General features: G+C 28.3%; 3 protein-coding genes across 4 annotated transcripts; all 3 read left to right on the forward strand.

Annotated features, from left to right (window-relative positions):
- LOC123215600 (secoisolariciresinol dehydrogenase-like) lies at positions 1–4,136 on the forward strand. Of its 2 annotated transcripts, none has more exons than XM_044635770.1 (2): positions 1–157; positions 3,276–4,136. In XM_044635770.1, the coding sequence occupies exons 1-2, from the start codon at positions 51–53 to the stop codon at positions 4,063–4,065; spliced, it is 897 nt and encodes a 298-aa protein (XP_044491705.1). In that variant the 5' UTR covers positions 1–50; the 3' UTR covers positions 4,066–4,136. The 2 variants fall into 2 exon arrangements, with proteins under 2 accessions (XP_044491705.1, XP_044491706.1); XM_044635771.1 differs by having other exon boundaries at positions 7–157; positions 3,257–4,136.
- A 7,925-nt stretch (positions 4,137–12,061) lies between these two features.
- LOC123215601 (secoisolariciresinol dehydrogenase-like) lies at positions 12,062–15,312 on the forward strand. Its single transcript, XM_044635772.1, has 2 exons — positions 12,062–12,154; positions 14,446–15,312. Exons 1-2 carry the CDS (start codon positions 12,117–12,119, stop codon positions 15,233–15,235), a joined length of 828 nt encoding a protein of 275 aa, XP_044491707.1. The 5' UTR covers positions 12,062–12,116; the 3' UTR covers positions 15,236–15,312.
- A 6,204-nt stretch (positions 15,313–21,516) lies between these two features.
- On the forward strand, positions 21,517–23,957 carry LOC123216344 (secoisolariciresinol dehydrogenase-like). Its single transcript, XM_044636776.1, has 2 exons — positions 21,517–21,554; positions 23,078–23,957. The coding sequence occupies exons 1-2, from the start codon at positions 21,517–21,519 to the stop codon at positions 23,883–23,885; spliced, it is 846 nt and encodes a 281-aa protein (XP_044492711.1). The 3' UTR covers positions 23,886–23,957.

Consider the following 23,957-nt stretch of genomic DNA (forward strand, 5'->3'; position numbering starts at 1 on the left):
CCAAACTTATCTTCTTATAGCTCCAACTAAACCCAAGATGGTTTATTTATATGCTGTTCTCTTTAAATCATAAATCAGACATACACCGATCAACTTTTGAAGGTCTCCTCCTCTGGAAGATGGCAACCACATCCGTTCTCACTGCAATCACAAGAAGGTCAGTAAATTACAGTAACTCAATTCAAGTTTTAATTTTTCATAATAGCTGTATCATTGTTTCAATTTCTTCAAATTTTCTGTAAAAATTTTCAAATTTTCTACCAAAACTTATTAGTCAAGTATATAAATTCGGTGATTCTCCAGAAATCTGCAATCTAAAGTCTCATGGTAACCTAGGCCTCAGTAAATTTTCTTTTTGCATCAAAGTTCTTCCTACGATACTGGAAAGCTAATATTATCAAATTAAAAACAAAATAATTTATGTTAATAATTATTTTATCTACAACAAATGGGTTTTCTATCTCAGCTGGTATTATAGAATTATTCTACTTTTTAACATCTCTTGTTTTAATAAAAATATTATCTAGTAATTTTCTGCTCAAAGTTTTCTTTTTTTAAAATAATTAATTAAAGAGTTTCATAAGAGTTTTCTTTTGTTTAAGTAATATTGTTTTATTAAAAATATTATTATATACATTTTAGTTATTAAAAATTATTTTTCAGGAATAAATAATTTTAAATTTCTAACTCTCTATTTTTTTAAAATTAAAATACATTAAAACTTGTAAAAAAATTTATAAATCTAATATTATTCTATTGGTAAATATATATAATTAATATTATATTTTTATCTCTATAAATTAGTTTCTTTTTGTATACAAGTTTGTGCACACATTTTGTATACACCAAATTATCCATATAATATAAATTATTTACTTTATCACCAACAATTATATTTAAAATTAATTTTAAAATAATATTAATAGATTTTCTCTTTAGTTTAGTTTATTCATATGGACTATATTTTTAACATGACCTGGAGAAAATAATTAATCAAAGAGTGAAAGAAACCCTCATGGCCGGGTTACCTTAATATTATGGCCAAGTGACTATTTTCCACCAAAGATTGATGAAGTAACATATTTTTATTAAATCAATTTTCCAACAATTTCTTAATTTTGCTAACAAAATATGTTAATTTTTCTAATAAAATTATTGAAAAGATAAACAGACCCTCAAACTAATTTACCTTTGCCCAAAAAATTTTTAAAATAAAAATTTACCCTATATTATAATAATTTCAATAGAAAATAATTTAAAATGGTATAATTCAAAGGCCGAAGGACTATATCTTACTCAAGTTTTAATGCATTCTTAAAGTTATATTCATAAGATTTGAAAAACTCAAAATTCCACTTATAGGCTAACTGTCATTAGAGTTTTCTATTAGAGGTAGGAGTAAAATCATCGTTTTATTACTAATATTTAAAAATATATAAATTTTATTATATTTTTTCTCATAAGTTTTAAAAACTAACAAGTTTACACTTGCTTAAAGTTTTCTAACTTTGAAAAGTTATATTTTTCTCCCAAATATTTTCTACATCCCTCTAACTACCATCTCTAGAGTCAACAACCTCCCCTTTGTATCTTAAACCATTGGTCAGTGCACAGGAAGAGATCTGGATTATCTTTGTCTTGTCATCAAAGAGAAGATCTCAAAAGATTTTTCTTTGACAACGAGACGAAGTGATTTGGAGATCTCTTTGTTGTCAGATCTCTTTGTCTTTGATGAAGAGATTTGCTCTAAATCATTTTCCATGCAGTGGCTAACATTTATGGTTGGAGTTCGTCATCAAATAGAAGATCTTGACAGATTTCTCTTTGACAACGAGATGAAGAGATCTGGAGATCTCTTCGTCTCTGACAAAGAGATTAGCTCTAGATCACTTCTCGTGCACTAATCAACAGTTTATGGTGGAGAGGAGAGGTCCTCGACATTGAAAATGGTGGTCGGAGGGGTGAAGAAAAAATTTGAGGAGGAAAATGTGACTTTTCAAAGTTAGAAAACTTTAAACAGGGGTAAAGTTGTTAGTTTTTAAAACTTGGGGGATAAAATATAACAAATTTTATATTTTTTAATATTATTAGTAAAATGACAATTTTAACCCTATCTCCAACAGAAAATTCTAATGATAATTGATCAATAGATGAGACTTTGAGTTTTTCAAATCATGTAAGTGTGACTTTGGAAATGCGTTAAAACTTGGGTGGGAAATAGTCGTTTGGCCTAATTCAAATATGGATAGGGGTGTCATTAATGTATAGTTGTATGTATGGAGGCAAACTATAATTTTTATTTTTAAAAATTATAAGAGTGGAAACAGATTTATGAGGGGGATATTAAAATTTGAAAAAAGTATAGTGTTTTTTTCATTTTTTAATATTTCAATATGTCTCAATAATTTAAAAAATGATAGTTAAAACTCCAAAGAACTAAACATACAACAAATTAGAGGGTGTAAATGTCATATTACAATATAGTGGAGTTATAGTTATTATTTCAAAATATATGTGTAACTATGAAATTTCAAATCAAGATAGGAAAAGTATTCATGTGCCCCTTGTAATTAAAAAAAACAATATTACATGTACATATTTTGAGTACATAAAATGGATACATAAATTATGTGTTATTATATGATTGAATGTTACTTTATTTTTAATTTAAAATTATATAATCATATTATGATATATCATTGATATATCTATTTTGTGTACTTAAATATATACATATAATTTTATTATTAATGATATCTACACTCATGCAATATTGGGCATTATTCTGTCAAATAAGGGTGTTATTATAATATTTTAAACCTTAAAGATAACATAACACTTAATACACCTTTGTTATAATATTTATATAAAATGACATAAATAACTTAAGATTATTAAAATTAATTATTAATTTTGACAAATATATAAAAATTAATTTTTAAAAATTTGAATATGAGAATTTGTCGATTTGTAAAAGTGGGTTGGGAAATAACTATTTGTACTCATTTCATAGACTCTGTTGGACACAAAATTTGGAATAATTGCTAGACTGTGGCCATCCCATCACAAATCAAACATAATTTTATTTTTTCTAAGAAAAGTTAAAGTTTAATAAATACAACAGAGATTTAAAATTAATTTTTTTTTTTTTAAGTTTTAATATTCTGTTAATTTTATTAACACTTGAAATCTAAACAAGAATTACCCCTTAAAATAAACGGATTTATGTTTTCTCATAATAAATCTAAAATTTTAGTTGATGCACAATTGCGTAGACTAGAGGGGAAAGTGGCAATGGTCACAGGAGGAGCCAGTGGCATTGGTGAATGCACAGCAAAACTCTTCGCAAACCATGGAGCTAAAGTTGTAATCGCCGATATCCAAGACCAACTTGGCCATTCAGTAGTCGACGCCATCGGCACATCAAACTCTTCCTATGTCCATTGCGATGTAACTGATGAATCCCAAATAAAAAATGCCATTGACCAAACCGTTTCAACTCACGGCAAGCTCGACATAATGTTCAACAACGCTGGCATTCTCGGTGAGAACAAGCCAAGCATAATTGACAGCACAAAGGCCGATTTTGAGCGAGTTCTTAGAGTAAATGTCACCGGAGTTTTCCTCGGCATCAAGCATGCAGCACGTGTTATGATTCCAGCTTGCAGTGGAAGCATAATTTCAACAGCCAGCATATTCTCACAAATTGGCGGCATTGCCTCGCATGGGTATTGTTCTTCAAAACATGCCGTGTTGGGGTTAACAAGAAATGGTGCTGTTGAGCTTGGACAATTTGGCATTAGAGTGAATTGTTTGTCAGCTTACGCTGTTGCAACGCCTATGACCAGAAAATTTTTCGGGCTTGGCTATGAGGAGATTGAGAGTTTGACGCATTCGCATGGTGTGTTGAAAGGTGTGAAACTTAAAGCAGAACATGTTGCAAATGCAGCTCTATATTTAGCAAGTGATGAGGCCAAGTACGTGAGTGGACATAATCTTTTTATAGACGGGGCTTTTTCTGTTGTTAATGGGTCATTTGGGAAGCTTCAGAATCCCGATTCTTGATTGTATTTATTTCAAGAAATTTTTGTTTCTTTGAAAGTTAATGGTGTCGCAATAAATCCAATCTTGAATCACTAAATGCCTACATAAATTACAAGGCGAAAAATCATCCATTTATTGCACCCAATAAGAATTAAATTGACTTAGGCGGAATGGATAAATTCTTTTAGGCCAAAAGATTTATTTACATCTAAGATTTAGTTTATTGATAAAATCTTATCTTTTAATTTTGAAAATTTTAAATATTCATTCACCATATAATTCTATTAAAATTTGTAGTTAATTTAATCGTAAGTTACTTATTTATCATTTTTTAGTATAAAAATAAAAATATCATTATAAATTGATAGTTTTCTCGCTTATTTCAAATTAAATCAAATCCCTATCAGTCTCTTTAAATTTTGAGCATTGATTTTTTTTTTTTGTTTGGTATCCAAACACTAATTCCAGAAGTTGGTTCCATATTATTAAAATTGTTTTATTTATCGAATAAAAAATTATATGTAGCATTTAGTTGTATATTTCAAAATCCTTTCTTTTCTTTCTTGAACATTGTAACGCCCAACTTTAGAGTTTGCCTCCTCGATAAAAGAGCTCTCTGTTGCTAAATGACTTAAAAGGGGACTTTGTGTTTGATGTGCTATTCTCTAGAGATGACAATTTGGACCCGACTTTAGGGGCCCTGACCCTCCCCAACCCTCCCCAACCCTCCCCGACCCTAACAGGGAGGGAATTCTCCGATAAAAAAAGAAAAAAGGGCGAGGATGGGGATAAAAAAAATCTCTGTAATCTAGGACGGGGATACATATGTCCCCGCCCCGCCCCTCCCCTCCCCTCCCCTCCCCTCCCCTCCCTGGTCCGGCCCGGCCCGGCCCATCCCCTCCCCTCCCCACCCCACCCCACCCCACCCCACCCCTTCCCTTAAATCTAATATATTAATATAATAATTTCTAAACTATTAAGTTTTAAAAATTTTTACATTATGAGTTATTAAAACTATAACTTTAATTTTACTAATTTTTGAATTATCAATTATTAGTTTTTACTAATTTTTTAACTATTAATCTAATATATTAAAAAAACCCCAGAATCTCATTATCATAAAATGCAAATGCACCAAATTAATTTTATTTCAACTTCAAAACTTAGTCAATCCATCAGGTTTTACACAAAAAAAAAATTATAAACTTGATAAAATCAATTGAAGTGAATGAAAAGTGTTAAATTTAATGTTATTATAAAATTACCCTAAATCACATACATGAAGAGCTACTAATGAAGAGTTTGATTATTGCATATTGTTAGATTTTATGAAAACTTTGTATTTGAACTAAAATAATAATAAATATTTTATAGCTCTTGTAACAAGTGATATTTTGGGAGAATATGATTTATTTTATTTATTGAAATACATAAAAGAATTAAAATTTATATTTATGGGTATGGGGAGGGGATTTTTCCCCGCGGGGATGGGGCGGGGATGGGGAGGGGATTTTTTCCCGCCGGGACGGGGAGGGGATGGAGAGAGGATTTTCCTTCGTAGGGAGGGGACGGAGATTATTTTTTATCCCCGTAACGGGGACGGGGCGGGGATGGGGATTGATATCCCTTACGAGGACGGGGACGGGGATTGATATCCCCTCCCCGCCCCTCCCCATTGCCATCCCTACTATTCTCCTATCCTACAATCAATAAATAATTTATTATTATATAATTAAATAATTTAAAATTTAAAATAAAATATTATTTATTTATACTATAAAATAATATTATATATATTTAAATTATATATAAAAAATATAATGATATACATTGTTCTTATAAAATGCCAACCAAAATACAAAGGAAACAAATGTTGTATAAGCATGAAAGAGACAAGAGAAAAGGGAAATTATTTACTAAGAACAGGGAATTCAGATTCAGATTAAAGTAATTACTTGTAAATCTCCAGTACTGCAAATCCTCCCCATTTGCCAGGCTTATTATCAAAAAAATTGCTTCTGTAACTCCTCTGGATATATTTAGGTGGGAATAAATCTTTTGACTATTCTTTTACCCTATATTGAGTAAGAGCACTGATTGCGATAAGTTTCAACTAATTCATGTTATTGTGTTGCATTAGTTCAGCAATCGGTTTATATTTTGTCATAATATCCTGTTTGTAATTTTATATGACTAAATGACCATTTTCCCACCCAAGATTTGCCCTAAAAATATTTTTCCACTCTTAGTTAGACAAATAACATTTTTTGACTCAAAATCAAATTTTATTGAAAAAAAATTAATAATGTAAAGTATTCATTAATTTGAAAAAAAAATAGTTTTTTTACATACAAATATTTTAAGCATGACAGTTTAAATTTTAAAAAATTTAAAAGCTAACAAATAAATCTTTGAAAACTTTTATATTTTTTGAAACTACTATATGATTTAAATATTTGTATTATGACATTTTTATCCATGCAGTAGCGGAATCAAGATTTTTGCTAAAGGTGGGCCTTCATAGCTTTGTTATTTTTCATTAATCAACATAACACTTTATTAAATACTAAGCCTTATATTACAAATGATGATTTTCTAATTACAATTAGGGTTAAATTTGAATTGACCATTTTCAAGTTTAAAAATAAGTTTGGTTCGATCAAGTCTGAAATGAGTTCAGCTTAAACGTACTAAAAGTTAAATATTTTCTAGTTCAAGCTTGAGGTACATTTGACTCACCAAACTCACGAGCCTAGAAAAGTTTAATACGAATCAATTAAACAACTTTGTTTTAGTCATTTTTTACTTAGTTACAATATAGAGTTAAAGCTCAAACAATTTTAAAGGGAGCTTGGTTCAAATCAAATCCTAATTACAATACAACACCACCATACTAATCTAGTAAATTTATATGATATAGATATAAATCGATAATTTTTTATTCAACTCAAGATTTAAATCATAAAATCTAAAATACACCTGGAACATACTTCATTCACAAAATTAATCATAAATTTTATGAGTTTACAATAGTACTTATATAATGAATACTTAGTATTGGTGAATAATTATTTTTATATTAACTTTTTAGTATTGCATAGTATATGAAAAATATAACAAATATTATATGAAAATATAACAAATAGTATATGAACTTTAAAAAATGTACTAATAAGAACTATTTTAGAATACTTACATAAAATATTAATTTCTATTTGAAAGTAAATTAATGTTAAACATTACCTTTTTTATGGTAGTGACATGTTATTTAAAACTTTTCAATCATTTTTTTAGAGTATAATATTTTATTTCTCCATGTTAAAATATATATTATAAATTTTTTTAGAGTATAATCTTTTAGAACAAAGAAATGAGTTACACATAGACATTTCATTAATCATATTATTGACATCTAATAGACATACATATAAAGATTAATTCTGGAAGGTTTCATTTTCTTAATTTGTATCGACTTAAGTTACAAATTGAATCGATAAAAAAACTAAATTAATTTACATATCTTAACCCAAAAGCAAAATGAACAAATTTATCTCAAATGCACTAAATCCGTATGTTTTAATGTTTGAGAACTTGAACAAACAAATTTCACATTTACACCAAAGTCATATGCCTAAAAAAAAAAAAAATTCTTAAAATGGTTCTAAGGGTGATTAGATTGAATATACCCACATTTGTATATCCCAAAGCAAAAATGCCCACTTTTGAAGAACTTAAATGCATACCCAAAATTCAAACTATTTAAGCGGAAATACCCAAATATTTTTAAATAATACCAAAAATACCTTTCATGTCTTATATGTACACCCAAACACCTCATGCCTTCGTCATACCATTCCAATTTTTAGTTTCACTTAATATCTGACATTATGAGTTCGATCGGAAAGAAATAAGTTCGTGTTTCTAAGTTTGATATAAAGGAAATTGGTTTATGATATCGAGATATTTATTCGAATTTTAACCCAAAACTTTATTTATCCGTTATTTAATGGAGTGTTTTAAATACTTGTATAGAATTGTGACTAAAATTTGCAATGTTAAAAAAATATAAGGGGTATTTTGATATTATAATTGTAGGGGTGAAATGATATTTTATAATACGAGGTGTTATTAGATATCAAACAATGTGTGAGGGGTGATTTAATATTTTACAATGAAGGTGTTATTGGATATTAGAGCATGCATAAGATGAAAGGATATTTTACAATGTAGGGTTAATTGATATTTGCCAATGTATGGCGTACATGGAATTTTTCTCAAAAATTGGGGGGGGGGGTTAAATTGATATTTGCCAAAATTAGGTGTAATATATGAAGTATGGGGTAAATTGATATTTAATGATGTATTTCCATCCGTGACCCGTCCTTGATCACAGGGATATTTTTTATTCATATCCTTGTTCCAATCCTATTCTTCATTTCTATTCGAAAATCTCCTCCTCGTTAGGGTTGAAGACCCTAAATTCAAATCTAAATTGTCATCTCTACCTTTCGTTATAAAAATTTGGCCAAAAGACTTATTGCCACCTAAGGTTTAGTCTACTTTAAAACTCCTACCAGCTAAATTTTGAAAATTTAAATACCCATTATTTAATTGTTAAAGTTAACAAAATTCATTAATATTAAAGTTATAATCATCATTTAATTGGTAATATTATAAAAGAATAAAATTTTATCTCATTCCACACCTTAATTTTGAAAACTTACATTTTTTCTAGCTTAGTTTGAAAACCTTGGGTAGGTTTCCAACATATTCAACTAACCACCTATATTAAGGGTGTGTATGATTTGGTTTGATGTGGTTTGAGAGTTTTTTCAAACCAAACTGAAAAAAAAAATTTGAAAAATTTTCAAACCAAACCAAATTGAAAAATAAGGTTTGGTCTACTTTAGATTACAATTTGAGCCACAGTTATCAATATCTTATGATATACGATATGAGTGAAAAACTATACGTATCATAAGGTGTATTGAATTAGTAAATGTATCTTATAATATGATACATATTATTGATATAAATCGATACATTTTTTTAGAGAAAACAATTGTGCAGTATTGGTGTTCATGAAAATTTTGAAATGTTAAAGAGGTTTGCAATATTTTCTAAAATAATGACGTGTCAATTTCAATTTATTGTTATTTTATTGTCTTTATGGTAGCATTGCCAAACAAAACTAGGGAAAAAATAGGCCTTTTCTGATTTAAAGTGAAAGTTCAATGAATTTTGGGTCGGTGGGGTTGGCAATACTCATATGGATTTCATATGAGTATTACAGAGTACATATGTAATAGTCCCTAGTTTTAAAATTTTATTAATTTATTTCAGAAAATGCCTGTCAATTTTATTCGTCTAATCATAAATTATTGATTTACCCTTTTAATAAATATAATAACAAAAATATCCTGATACACTAACATTTTTCAAATTCATAGTTTCTGTAATTGATTTGTTTATAATCATCAGTGTTGTTAGCTTAATCATAAATTAGTGGTACTGGTCAAATGATTTACTCCTACCAAAGGCTTAGTCTATTCACAAATTCTCACCCATTAAATTTAAAAAAAATCAAATACTCACCTATTTCTTATAGATTAACCATAAATTATTGATTTATCCTTTTTAATAAATATAATAAAAAAATACTTTCATAAATTAATGATTTATATAATTGATTTATTTGTTGTCATCAATGCTGCCAAGATCTTCAATCTCATTCCACCAATCTCATCGATGAACAAAGCTTGACCACCTAAATTATTAACCTCAACCCATGTTATAGTTGAAATATCTATTCTGTAAACTTTGACTGGGCACAAGGTAATAAAATCTACCATGAAAAGCTGATTATTAATTGTTACAACATATAGTGCTAATTGTAATTATACAATTGTATAGAGACTTGCTCTTGCTTTCAGGTAAAAGGAAAATTATGGAAAAAAAATATCTGAAAATATGGAAGGAAAAGAAGCAGAAGCATCACTGGAGAAGAAGATGAATCCAGGTCAAGCTGGAGGAAACAACTGGCATTGGTGAAAATACTTTATTATTGTTCAAGATGGCAGGGTTCAAGATTCACTAAAAAAATTAAAACTTGGTTCTCCAGTAATACCCAGATTTATTTTATATGAGCACTCATCTGTTTAAATAAATAGTTACACTATGTATAAAACTAGTTAATTGAATTGATTTGATAATTTTTTGAATTGAAATGAAATTTCAGTTTTAAAAAAATCATAAACAAAAACTAAATTAATTTAAAAATTAATCGATTTTGAATCAAATAAAAAACACTAATTATGATGGATGTTCTACTCATTTTTAGCTTTTACATTATAAGGGACATGCAGCAAAGCTTCACAAAGCTTTCAATAATAGAGGGGGCCATGTAAGACTTTTCATAAAACACGTGAAAACTTTAAAATTTTAAAGTTGCTGCGTCAGATGTCACATGATCTGGAGCAGTTCTTTGGAGATCTTTGTCAAGAGTTGTGGCAGCATCGATATCCAGATGGGGATCAAGAGTATCTGCATCTTGGGAGAAAAAATCAATGGCAACCGGATTAGACAGATTTCAAGATTTACTAACAGATTAAAACTCGGTTCTCCATTAATACCCAAGTTTATCATATATGAGCAATCATTTTTTTAAACAAATAGTTGTAATATTTTTAAAACCGGTTAATTGAATCGATTTAAAAATTATGGAATGCAAACTACTAACCATCTAATCAGATATGTTAGTTGATTAGCTTCATATATGAACTCAAAAAAACATTGAGGAGTTGGAATGTTGGTTTTAGAGAAGAGAAAATGGTGTAAACAAATTATAAGGGAAAGCCGCGTTGTATTGTTCTATTCGCTTGTTGTTAACACAGTGAATTTTTGAACTGTGGTGTGTTATTATTGGTTGATTGAAATTCACTGAACTGTCACTAAAAAACAGGGCCCATGCCGTGACATATTTGCTCACAAAGTATTGCCGACCCCACCGACCCAAAATTCATTGAACTGTCACTAAAATTGTGTTTAATACGATGATTGTGTTATATATGACTCATATTTTAAGTTCACCTCTACAGGAAGCCTTTATTTATTTGTTTTTTTAAATAATAACGAATTAATAATTCTAAAAATCATGAACAATATCCCTAGAAAAAAAAAAGGGCCCATGCTGTGACATATTTGCTCACAAAAGTAGTGGATATTATTTTATAATTATGGGAATTTAAAATATCTTTTATTACTAAAAATAAAATATTATTATAAAGATAGATTATTTAGAAGATTATTGGGTATATTTATAAAATTATTAGATATAAATTATTACTATTTTTGATAAAATTTAATAAAAATATGTAGGTATAAATATTATTTTGTCTGATTAGTGATGATAAAATAATATTAAAATGTTATTTTATTTAAATGTTCTTGGATTGAATTTTTTTTTAAATATTTTTGAGGTGATTTGTTAGATCAATTAAAAATGAAGTATTGTTGTCTTAACAAATTAATAATAAGGATAAAATTAATAAATCAAGATAAAATCAAGATTACTTTATAAGTTTTTAAGACTTAATATTAGTTTTTATAATATCTGTCATATTACTATTAATAATAAAAAATTATTGAAATCTATTATTACTCACAAACTAAATAAAGTAACACAAAATAGATAAAAGATATTTAGTTAAAACTCTAATAGAGACGCATCCATCATCTGCGGCGGTCCTACGCATACTTTACAAACCGGTGTGAAGCATGCATCCAGCATTCACTGTCAACTCAGGGCCGTGGATAAGCAAGCAACACCGCCCACATGACCATAATAATTCTGCAATATTAACGCAGCCATGCATTCCAAAATTCGGATCACGTGCTTAATTTAGCCTACTGATGTGAACAACGTGGTATGGGCACTTTTGCCCTACACACAAAGTGATCACCAATGTCAATATCTAAGACTAAACCCAACATGGTTTATTTATATGTTGTTCACTTTAAATTGTAAATCAGATATACATCGATCAACTTTTGAAGGTCTCCTCCTCTCGAAGATGGCAACCACATCCGTTCTCACTGCAATCACAAGAAGGTCAGTAAATTACAGTAACTCAATTCAAGTTTTAATTTCGTAATAGTTGTATCATTGTTTCAATTTCTTCAAATTTTCTGTAAAAATTTTCAAATTTTCTGTAAAAATTTTCAAATTTTCTACCAAAACTTATTAGTCAAGTATATAAATTCAGTGATTCTCCAGAAATCTGCAATCTGAAGTCTCATGGTAACCTAGGCCTTGATAAATTTTCTTTTTGCATCAAAGTTCTTCCTACGATACTGGAAAGCTAATATTATCAAATTAAAAACAAAATAATTTATGTTAATAATTATTTTATCTACAATAAATGGGTGTTCTATCTTGACATTTTCAACTGGTATTATAGAATTTTTCTACTTTTTAACATCTCTTGTTTTACTAAAAATATTATCTAGTAATTTTCTGCTCAGAAGTTTTCTTTTTTTAAAATAATTAATTAAAGTAATATTTGTTTTATTAAAAATATTATTATATACATTTTAGTTATTAAAAATTATTTTTCAGGAATAAATGATTTTAAATTTCTAACACTCTATTTTTCGAATTAAAATACATTCAAACTTGTAAAATAATTTATACATCTAATATTATTCTATTGGTAAATACATATAATTAATATTATATTTTTATCTCTATAAATTAGTTTCTTTTTGTATACAAGTTTGTGTACACATTTTGTATACACCGAATTATCCATTTATTATAAATTATTCAGTAATACTATATGTATATACTTTTAATACATAATTTAGATATAAAGATGATGTATCATCATGTAATTGAGTATTATTTTATCTTTAATTCAAAATTATTGAATACATAATGAAACATCGTATATGTATTTAAATTATATATAAAAAGTGTGTATATATAGTTTTATTTTAAATTATTTACTTTATCACCAATTATTATAATCAAAATTAATTTTGAAATAATATTAATAGATTTTCTCTTTAGTTCAGTTTATTCATATGGACTATATGTTTTTGCATGACCTGAAGAAAATAATTAGTGAAAGAGACCCTCATGGCAGGGTTGCCTTAATTTTATGCCCAAATGACTATTTCCCACCCAAAGTTTGATGAGATAACATATTTTTATCTTTTAAATTTATTTTAAAAAAACCAATTTTCCATTATTTTCTTAAATTTACTAACAAAATATGTTAATTTTTCTAATCAAATTATTGAAAAGACAAAAGGCCCCTCAAACTAAGTTACCTTTGCCCCAAAAATTTTTTAAAATAAAAATTTACCTATTTTATAATAATTTCAATAGAAAATAATTAAAACTTGTATAATTCAAATATAGACGAAGGTGTCAACAATGTATAATTATATTTATGGAGGCAAACTATAATTTTTATTTTTAATAATTATAAGATTAATAACAAATTTATAAGAGGGGTATTGAAATTTGAAAAGAGTTTAGTGTTTTTTTAAATTTTTAATATTTCAATATGTGTCTCAATATTTTAAAAAATGATAGTTAAAAGTCCAAGGAATTAAACATGCAACAAATTAGAGGGTGTAAATGCATACTACAATATATTGGAGTTATAGTTATATTTTCAAAATATATGGGTAGCTATGTAATTTTCAAAACAAGATAGGAAAAGTATTTATTTGCCCCTAGTAATTTGAAAAAAAAAATAATGTTACATGTACATAATTTGAATACACAAAAAAAGGATACAGATGATGTATCATTATGTGATAGAGTGTTATTTTATATTTTATTCAAAATCACTTAATTATATAGTGACACATCATTTATGTATTTATTTTGCTTACTTAAAATGTGTATATATAATTTTATTATTAATTATATTTACAACCTTAGAGATAACATAACACTTAAGTACACCTTTATTATAATATTGAGATAAAATTACATAAATAAGTTGGATTATTAAAATTAATTGTTAATTTTGTCGAATGTATAAAAAATAATGTTTTTTTTTTAAATTTGAATATGAGAATCATGGTTTGGTAAAGGTTATTTGTCCTAATTTCATAGACTTTGTTGGACACAAAATTTGAAAGAATTGCAGAACGGTTGCCATCCCATCACAAACCAAACATAATTTTATTTTTCTAATCAAGAGGGTAAGTTAAAGTTTGACAAACGTGTTAGAGATTTGAATTCAAATTTTGTTTTTCGAAAGTTTTAATATTCTACTAAGTTTAGTAATACTTGAACTTTAATAAAAAGTTATTCTATAAAGTAAACGGATTTATGTTTTCTTGTAATAAATCTAAAATTTTAGTTAATACACAATTGCGTAGACTAGAGGGAAAAGTGGCAATGATCACAGGAGGAGCCAGTGGCATTGGTGAATGCACAGCAAAACTCTTCGCAAACCATGGAGCCAAAGTTATAATCGCCGATGTCCAAGACCAACTTGGTTATTCAGTAGTCGACGCCATCGGCTCATCAAACTCTTCCTATGTCCATTGTGACATAACCGATGAATCCCAAATAAAAAATGCCATTGATCAAACCGTCTCAACTCACGGAAAGCTCGACATAATGCTCAACAATGCTGGCATTTCCGGTGAGAATAATCCACACATAATCAACAGCACAAAGGCGAATTTTGAGCGAGTTCTTAGCGTAAATGTCACCGGAGTTTTTCTCGGCATCAAGCATGCAGCACGTGTCATGATTCCAGCTCGCAGTGGAAGCATAATTTCAACAGCCAGCATAAACTCACAGGTTGGCGGCATTGCTTCGCATGCGTATTGTTCTTCAAAACACGCTGTGTTGGGGTTAACGAGAAATGCTGCTGTTGAGCTTGGACAATTTGGCATTAGAGTGAATTGTTTGTCGCCTTATGCTCTTGCAACGCCTATGGCCACAAAATTTTTCAGGCATGGCGATGAGGAGCTTGAGAATTTGACGCATTCGCTTGGTGTGTTGAAAGATGTGAAACTTAAAGCAGAAGATGTTGCAAATGCAGCTCTTTATTTAGCAAGTGATGAGGCCAAGTACGTGAGTGGACATAATCTTTTTATAGACGGGGCTTTTTCTATTGTTAATGGGTCATCAGCGATGCTTCAGAATCCCGATTCTTGACTGTATTTATTTCAAGAATTTTTCCTTTTTTTGAAAGTTAATGGTGTCGCAATAAATTCATATCTTGAATCACTAAATGCCTATATTAATTACAAAGCAAAAATCATCCATTTATTGTACCCACTAAAAATTAATGTGGCTACTAACCAATGGATAAATTCTTTTAGGCCAAAAGAGTTTAGTTTATTGGCAATCGTCTTTTAATTTTGGAAAATTTAAATATACTTCCCTCATATTATTCTATTAGAATTTTCATTTAGTTTAATCATATGTTATTGATTTACTATTTTTAAGTATAATGATAACCCAACTTTAAAGTTTGCCTGATGCTAAATTTACTTAAAAGGTGTGGAAAATTTAAATATACTTCCCTCAATGAAAGAGCTCCCTGATGCTAAATGACTTAAAAGGGACTATGTTTTATGTGCTATTTTTATAACCTAAAATCAATAAAACTATTTGTACATAATTTTTAATATACAATTTTAGTGTATAAATAATAATATATCATCATGTGATTGAAATATTTTAAATTAAGGATAAAGTAACACCTATTTATATGATAACATAGGCCAAAAAACTTATTTTCACCTAAGGTATAGTGGAATCCTAAACACATACCCGCCAACTTTTAAAATCCTATTTACCCACTCATCACTCAATTTCTATTAGAATTTTTTGTTAGGATCAAAGGTAAAATTGTTATTTTACATGCAATATTAAAAAATTATAATTTTATCCTATTTTCCTCCTAGGTTTTGAAAACTAATAATTTTATCCTATTTTCAAAAAATTTTGACAACCATCCAACAATAGTGGCAGTTGAGAGAAGATAACGACAAACATTTCTTCGTCTTCATCGACGAAGAGAAGAAAAATGTCTCTTTATCATTGTCCAAGAAGAGACAAAGACGATCTCCATCTCTTCTTGGACAGAGACGTCAAATTTACGATCAAAACCTACCAGAACTTCTCACTAATTCCACATCTTTAAAACTTTCAATCCTTCTGGAATTTGTGTCTGGATACTGAGAAAATATTTTCTTTACTATGATTGAATTAATTTAAAATGAGGGAGGGAAACATGTATTTTTTTACCATTATACTAAAAAAGGGCAAATCAATAATTTATAATTAAACTAACAAAAAGCATTAATATGATTGGATGATAGCTGGACATGTGAATTTTTCAAAACTATTGGGTGAGACTTTATCAAGGGAGTAAATCTTGACTAAGTCTTTGGGCTATTTTTTTACTATATATTGAGTGAGAGCCCCGTTGCGACAAGTTTCAACTAATTCATGTTACTGTGCTATATTAGTTCAACAATCGACATATATTTTGTCATGATAACCTGATTGTAATTTTATATGACTAAATAACCATTTTCCCACCCAAGGTTTGACCAAAAAACATTTTTTCACTCCTAGTTAGCATAAATAATATTTTTACTTAAAATCAAACTCTATTAAAAAAACTAATGATGTAAAATATTCATTAATTTGAAAAAAAAAAAAAGTTTCCTACCATACACAAACGTTTTAAGCATGATAATTTAACTTTTAAAAAATTTAAAAACTAACAAATAAATTTATGAAATTTTTTCAAACCCCTATATATTTTTAAACTACTATATAACCAAATATTTATATCATTTTCATGCAGTGGCGGAACCAGAATTTTCACTAAGGGGGGCCTCCATAGCTTTGTTATTGTTCATTAACCAACATAACTCTTTATTAAATACTAAACTTTATATAACAAATAATGATTTTTTAATTACAATTAGCATTAAATTCGAATTAAATTTGTTTGAACTTAAAAATAAGTTCAGTTCAATCAAGTTTAAAATGAGTTCAACTCAAACAAACTAAAAGTCAAATATTTTTAAACTCAAGCTGGAAGTGTGTTTAACTTATCAAGTTTACAAGCCTGAAAATGTTTGATACGAATAAATTAAAACAACGTTATTTTAGTCATTTTTTGCTCAATTACAGTACAAAGCCAAGCTTAAATAACTTTAAAGGGCGCTTGGTTCGAATCAAGTCATAATTACAATACAAAACACCATCATACTAATCTAGTAAATCTATAATGTGTAGTTGTAAATCTATAATTCATTATTCTACTCAAGATTTAAATCATAAAAGCTGAACTATTAAAACACATCTGAAACATACTTCATTCACAAAACTAATAATAAATTTTATGAATTTACATTACCTTTTTCGTGATAGTAAAATGTTATTTCAATTGTTTCAATCTTGTTTTTTTAAGTATAACATTTTATTTCTCTATGTTAAAATATATATTATAAATTTTGTTTATAGTTTTCAGTCAATTTATTAAAATAAAGAAATGAGTTACATATAAGCATTTCATTAAGCATATTATTGGCATACATATAAAAATTAATTCACAAAGGTTTTATTATTCTTAATTTTATCTACTTAAGTTACAAACTGAATAGATAAAAAAAAATTAAATTAATTTACAAATTTCACAATTTTGTATGTTTTAAAGTTTGAGAACTTGAACAAGCAAATTTCAAAATTTTTTACATTTACACCAAACTCGTATGCCTAAACAAAATTTTCTTAAGATATTTCACAGGATAATTAAATTAAATACCCACTTTTCGTATAACCTAAAAAAAAAATGCCCACTTTTAAAGGACTTAAACATAAAATTCAAACTACATAAGAGAAAATATCCAAATATTTTTAAATAATATAAAAAATACTCTTTATGTCTTCTATATAAACCCTAACTCTTTATGTCTTATTCATACCATTCCAATTTTCAATTTTACTTAGTATCCAACACTATGAATTCGATTGAAAGGAAATAAGTTCATATATCTGAGTTCGATCCAAAGAAAACCGATTCTTGTTATCAAGGTATTTATACAAATTTTAACCCAAAACTTTATTCATCCTTTAATTAATGGGGTGTTTTATATACTTGCATAGAATTGTGATTAAAATTTGCAATGTTAGAAACATATCGAGGGTATTTTGATATTTTAATTATAGGGGTGAAATGATTATTCACAATGCACGGTGTTATGATATTAGACAATATGTGGGGGGGTGAAAAATATTTTACAATGAGGGTATTTTGGATGTGAAATGATATTTTACAATTGAGGTTAAATGATATTTGTCAATGTATGGTGCACATAAATTTTACTTGAAAATTGGGAGGCTAAATCTATATTCGTCAAACTTAACTGTAATTAGGATTAAATTCGAGCCGAGCTGAGCTAAGCCAAACTCAAGCTTAGTCGGGCTTGAGCTTAACCCAATTCATGAAAAGCCAAGCTCGAGCTTCACGAACCAAGAAAATGGCTACTCAAGTTCAAGCTCGCCTGCAAGCTCGGCGTGGTTATGCTCAACGAGCCCGCTACTCATTGGAACTACTAGACCCGACGCTTGAGAGGGAGAGAGATTGCCAAGAAAAAGTGAAGAAAAAACATAAGAGATGGTCGTCTTCTGTCATGATCAAATCTTTGTACTAATATAGAACAACAATGCATGAATAAATGAAAGCATATGAGTATGACCTAAAGAGAGAGAGATGTTATGTGACTAGAATATGTCGAACTACTGAATGTTGATCGTCAACTGAAACTGATGTTGTCGAACAACTGAGTCTGAAACATGGAGTGGACGCACGGAGGCAAAGTGAACACCAAAAAAAGGAAAGAAGCTAGAAGACTGAAGAAGAAGCTAAAACGCAGATATTAATTGGAGGGAAAGTTTTTTTTTTTTCCTTTGACCTATGCATGTGAAGACGTAAAAATTTTAAAAAAAAAAAAAAGTGTGTGAAGACGGAAAAAAAAAAAGGCCATAAGACTGGAGAAGAAGCTGAAATGTCTGCATTCATTAAAGGGAAAGCTTTTTTCCCTTTGACCAATGCGTGAAATGGAGAAAAGAAGGCTAAAAGATTAAAGACATGACAAGGCCAAAAAAGTAAAGTAGCTGAAACACTTGCATTAATTAGAGGGAAATTCTTTTTCCTTTTGGCCAATGTGTGTGAAGATCGAGAAAAGAAGGCCAAAAGACTAAAGAGAAGCTGAACACATAACGCGTTAATTAGGGGGAAAGTTTTCTTTAGACCAATGTGCGTGGAGCGGCACACGGGTCGTATGAGTTACTCGATTGGATAGTTTAAACTCAAGCTTAAACTTGTTTATATTAACATGTTAAACTTGGACATGAGCTTGAATTCATTGATACTGGGTTAGTTTCAGACTCATTCAAATTGAGCTCAAACTCAAGCTCGAATAAGTCCGATTTAAATCTAACCTTAATTGTAATATATAGAGTAAGGTAAATTGATATTTAATTATGTATCCCTATTCCAAATTTGCCCCTGATTGTAAAGATATTTTTTATCTTAGTCTCCATCCTATTCTTGATTTTTATCATAAAATCCCCTCCTTGTTAAAGTCAATGAGAGTCAAAGATCTTAAATTTGGATCAAAATTGTCATTTTTACCTTTTGTTATAAAAATTAGGCCAAAAGACTTATTTCCACCCAAGGTTTAGTCTATTATCAAACTCTCACCCACTAAGTTTCAAATATTCAAATACCCACTTATCAACTATTAGAGTTAACAAAATCCATTAATATTAAGGGAATAATCATCATTTAACCAATAATATTAAAAAAAATAAATTTTATCTTATTTCTCATCTTAATTTTGAAAACCTAACTTTTTTCAACTTAGTTTTGAAACCCTTGAGTGGGATTCATGCATATTCAGCTAACCATATGTATACCACAATTCCAACAGGTGCTCCTTTATAAAATCACGAGATACCCTTCTTTAATGTGGAATTTGGTGACCAAATTCATTGTTTAGATTTAAATAGGTATTTTCATAATTTTAGATATATTTGGTATTTTTCCTTAAAAAATAGTATTTTAAAATTGAGTAAATTAAAATTTCCCACTCAAGGTTAGCCTAAAACCTCTTTTCCACTCTTATATGACATAAATAATATTTTTCCACCTAAAATCAAATTTAAAAATAAATAATGATAATAATAATAGTGTAAAGGTAAAATCCTGATTTCTCCATCTAAAATTTTTTATAAATTGTATTCAAACATTTTAAACATGACAGTTTAATCTTTAAAAATATTTGAAAACTCACAAATTAGTCCTTAAATTCATTTTGAAAGCCTTAGTCATCAGTATAGCTTTTTCACCATCTTCATAATCTCACTGTTATTAGACCCCACAACTCTCTCTTTGATCAAGATATGAGTTGTCATCAACAACAATATAAAATATTCAAAGCGCAAAAGAATATGAAGAGGTTGAAATGAAATGGAATAAAGGAAGAGGAGGAAGAGTGTGAAATCAATGATGGCATGAATAAAAAAGAGAGGAAGAAGGGAGTAAGAGTGAAAGAAAAGAGAAACAAGTTGATTCTTATAAAATTTGTATATTTAAAAGTTTAAAAAAAATCTTGGGATTATATAGTAAATTTGAAAAATGAAATAGTATAAATAAAATAATTATATCATTTCTCATCACTGTTTTATGATTTTTTTTTTAAAACAATATTATTTATACCTATTTTTTATATACAAATATATACATACATGAATATATTATCATATGATTGAATATTATTTTATTTTTAATTTAAAATTATTCAATTACATAATATTACATTTATATTTATACATATTTATGTACTAAAAATTAGTACCCATAATTTTTTTATTCTTTATTATTATAAGGTTTGACTTTTGATGGAAATAATACGTGATCTAGGAGTAAAAAATTGTTTTTAGATTGACCCTTAGGTGAGAAAAGTAATTTATACATTAAAAATTATGACAAAATACGTTTATTAGCTATTTTTATCTTTAAAATTTTGTTTAATATGATTATGGTATTGTATATGACTCATATTTTAAGTTCACCTTCACAAGAAGCCTTTATTTTTATTATTAAAATTCGTTTTTTAAATAAAAACGATTAATAACACTAAAAATCACCTAATATCCCTCTTAATAATATACAATTAAAAAACAGGGCCCATAAGGGTAGTATTATATAAACATATTATATAATAATAAAACATTATTTATATATATTATTTATGTACGTAAATTTATTGTAAAAGGAAATTACGAGAATTCTTATTTATATTAATTTAATACATTATAAGGAAAATGGTTTATTTATATGCCCTTCTCTTTAAATCATAAATCAGATATACATCGTTCAAAATTTTGAAGGTCTCCTCCTCTCGAAGATGGCAACCACATCCGTTCTCACTGCAATCAAAAGAAGGTCAGTAAATTACAGTAACTCAATTCAAGTTTTAATTTTTCATAATAGCTGTATCATTGTTCCAATTTCTTCAAATTTTCTACCAAAAAATATAAATTCAGTGATTCTCCAGAAATCTGCAATCTGAAGTCTTATGGTGACCTAGGCCTCAATAAATTTTCTTTTTGCATCAGAGTTCTTCCCATGATACTGGAAAGCTAATATTATCAAATAAAAAACAAAGAGCGAAAAATAATTAATCAAAGAGTGAAAGAGACCCTCATGGCGGGGTTACCTTTATTTTATGGCCAATGACTGTTTTTCCCACCCAAAGTTTAATGAAGTAACATATTTTTATCCTTTAAATTTAAAAAGTCCAATTCCCCACCAGTTTCTTAAATTTGCGAACAAAATATGTTAATTTTTCTAATAAAATTATTAAAAAGATAAAAAAGGCCCTCAAACTTATTTATCTCTGCCCCAAAATCTTTTTTAAATAAAATTTTACCTTATATAATAATAATTTCAATAGAAAATAATTAGAAATGGTATAATTCAAATATAAATAAAAATATCAATGATGTATAATTGTATGTATAGTGGCAAACTATAATTTTTAATTTTAAAAATTATAAGGGTGGTAAGGAATTTTTAAGGGTGATTATGAAATTTGAAAAAAGTTTAAATTTTTTTATTTTTAATATTTCAATATGTATTTTAATAGTTTCAATAATGATATTTATAACTCTAAATAACTAAACAGAACACAACAAATTAAAGGGTCTAAATGTCATATTACGACATATTGGAGCTATAGTGTATTTTCAAACTATATGCGTAACTATGTAATTTTCAAAAGAAAAGATAGGAAAAGTATTCATTTGCTCCTAATAATTAAAAAAAAAAAGCAATACACATTTTGAGTACATAAAATGGTTATACAAATGATACGTCATTATATGATTGAATATTACTTTATTTTTAATTCAAAATTATATAATTATACGATGATATATCATCTATGTATCTATTTTATATACTCAAAGTAAGTATATATAATTTTAGTGTTAATGATATATACATCTATATAATATTGGGCATAATTCAATCCAACAACGATATTATTATAATTTAAACTTTGAAGATAATATAACCCTTAGGTATGCTTTTATTATAATATTTAGATAACCTTTGATAATTAAAATTAATTGTCCATAATAACAAATATATAAAAATTAGTTATTTTAAACTAACACGAGAATCTGTTGTTTTGTTAAAGTTGGTTGGGAAATAGTTATTTGTCCTAATTTTGTAAACTGTATTGAACACAAAATTTGGAAGAACTGCTAAAATATGACCGTCAAATCACAAACCAAACATAATTTTAATTTTTACTACCCAAGAGAATAAGTTAAAATTTGACAAACGTGATAAAAATTTAAATTTAAATATTTTACTAATTTTACTAACACTTGGGTATAATCAAGAGTTATGCTTAAAGTAAACAGATTTATGTTTTCTTCGTAATAAATCTAAAATTTTAGTTGTACACAATTGCGTAGACTAGAGGGCAAAGTGGCAATGATCACAGGAGGAGCCAGTGGCATTGGTGAGTGCACAGCAAAACTCTTCGCAAACCATGGAGCTAAAGTTGTAATCGTCGATATCCAAGACCAACTTGGCCATTCAGTAGTCGACGCCATCGACACATCAAACTCTTCCTATGTCCATTGCGACGTAACCGATGAATCCCAAATAAAAAATGCCATTGACCAAGCCGTTTCAACTCACGGCAAGCTCGACATAATGTTCAACAACGCTGGCATTAGCGGTGAGCACAAGCCACGCATAATTGACAGCACAAAGGCCGATTTTGAGCGAGTTCTTAGAGTAAATGTCACCGGTGTTTTCCTCGGCATCAAGCATGCAGCACGTGTTATGATTCCAGCTTGCAGTGGAAGCATAATTTCAACAGCTAGCATAGCCTCACAAATTGGCGGAATGGCCTCGCATGCGTATTGTTCTTCAAAACACGCCGTGTTGGGGTTAACAAGAAATGTTGCTGTTGAGCTTGGACAATTTGGCATTAGAGTGAATTGTTTGTCGCCTTATGGTGTTGCAACGCCTATGGCCACAAAATTTTTCGGGCTTGGCGATGAGGCGATTGAGAATTTGATGCATTCGCTTGGTGTGTTGAAAGGTGTGAAACTTAAAGCAGAAGATGTAGCAAATGCAGCTCTTTATTTAGCAAGTGATGAGGCCAAGTACGTGATTGGACATAATCTTTTTATAGACGGGGCTTTTTCTATTGTTAATGGGTCATTTGGGAAGCTTCAGAATCCCGATTCTTGATTGTATTTATTTCAAGAAATTTTTGTCTCTTTGAAAGTTAATGGTGTCGCAATAAATTCATATCCTGAATCA

Source organism: Mangifera indica, chromosome 5 (genome assembly GCF_011075055.1).
Source record: "Mangifera indica cultivar Alphonso chromosome 5, CATAS_Mindica_2.1, whole genome shotgun sequence".
Classification (NCBI taxonomy): Eukaryota; Viridiplantae; Streptophyta; class Magnoliopsida; order Sapindales; family Anacardiaceae; genus Mangifera; species Mangifera indica.

Excerpts from the sequence above, each read along its gene's own strand:
- LOC123215601 (XM_044635772.1), top strand. The coding sequence starts at position 12,117 with ATGGCAACCACATCCGTTCTCACTGCAATCACAAGAAG. Across the intron at positions 12,155-14,445 it reads CTCACTGCAATCACAAGAAG|ACTAGAGGGAAAAGTGGCAA; the intron begins GTCAGTAAATTA and ends ACAATTGCGTAG.
- LOC123216344 (XM_044636776.1), top strand. The coding sequence starts at position 21,517 with ATGGCAACCACATCCGTTCTCACTGCAATCAAAAGAAG. Across the intron at positions 21,555-23,077 it reads CTCACTGCAATCAAAAGAAG|TTGTACACAATTGCGTAGAC; the intron begins GTCAGTAAATTA and ends CTAAAATTTTAG.
- LOC123215600 (XM_044635770.1), top strand. The coding sequence starts at position 51 with ATGCTGTTCTCTTTAAATCATAAATCAGACATACACCGATCAACTTTT. Across the intron at positions 158-3,275 it reads CTCACTGCAATCACAAGAAG|ACTAGAGGGGAAAGTGGCAA; the intron begins GTCAGTAAATTA and ends ACAATTGCGTAG.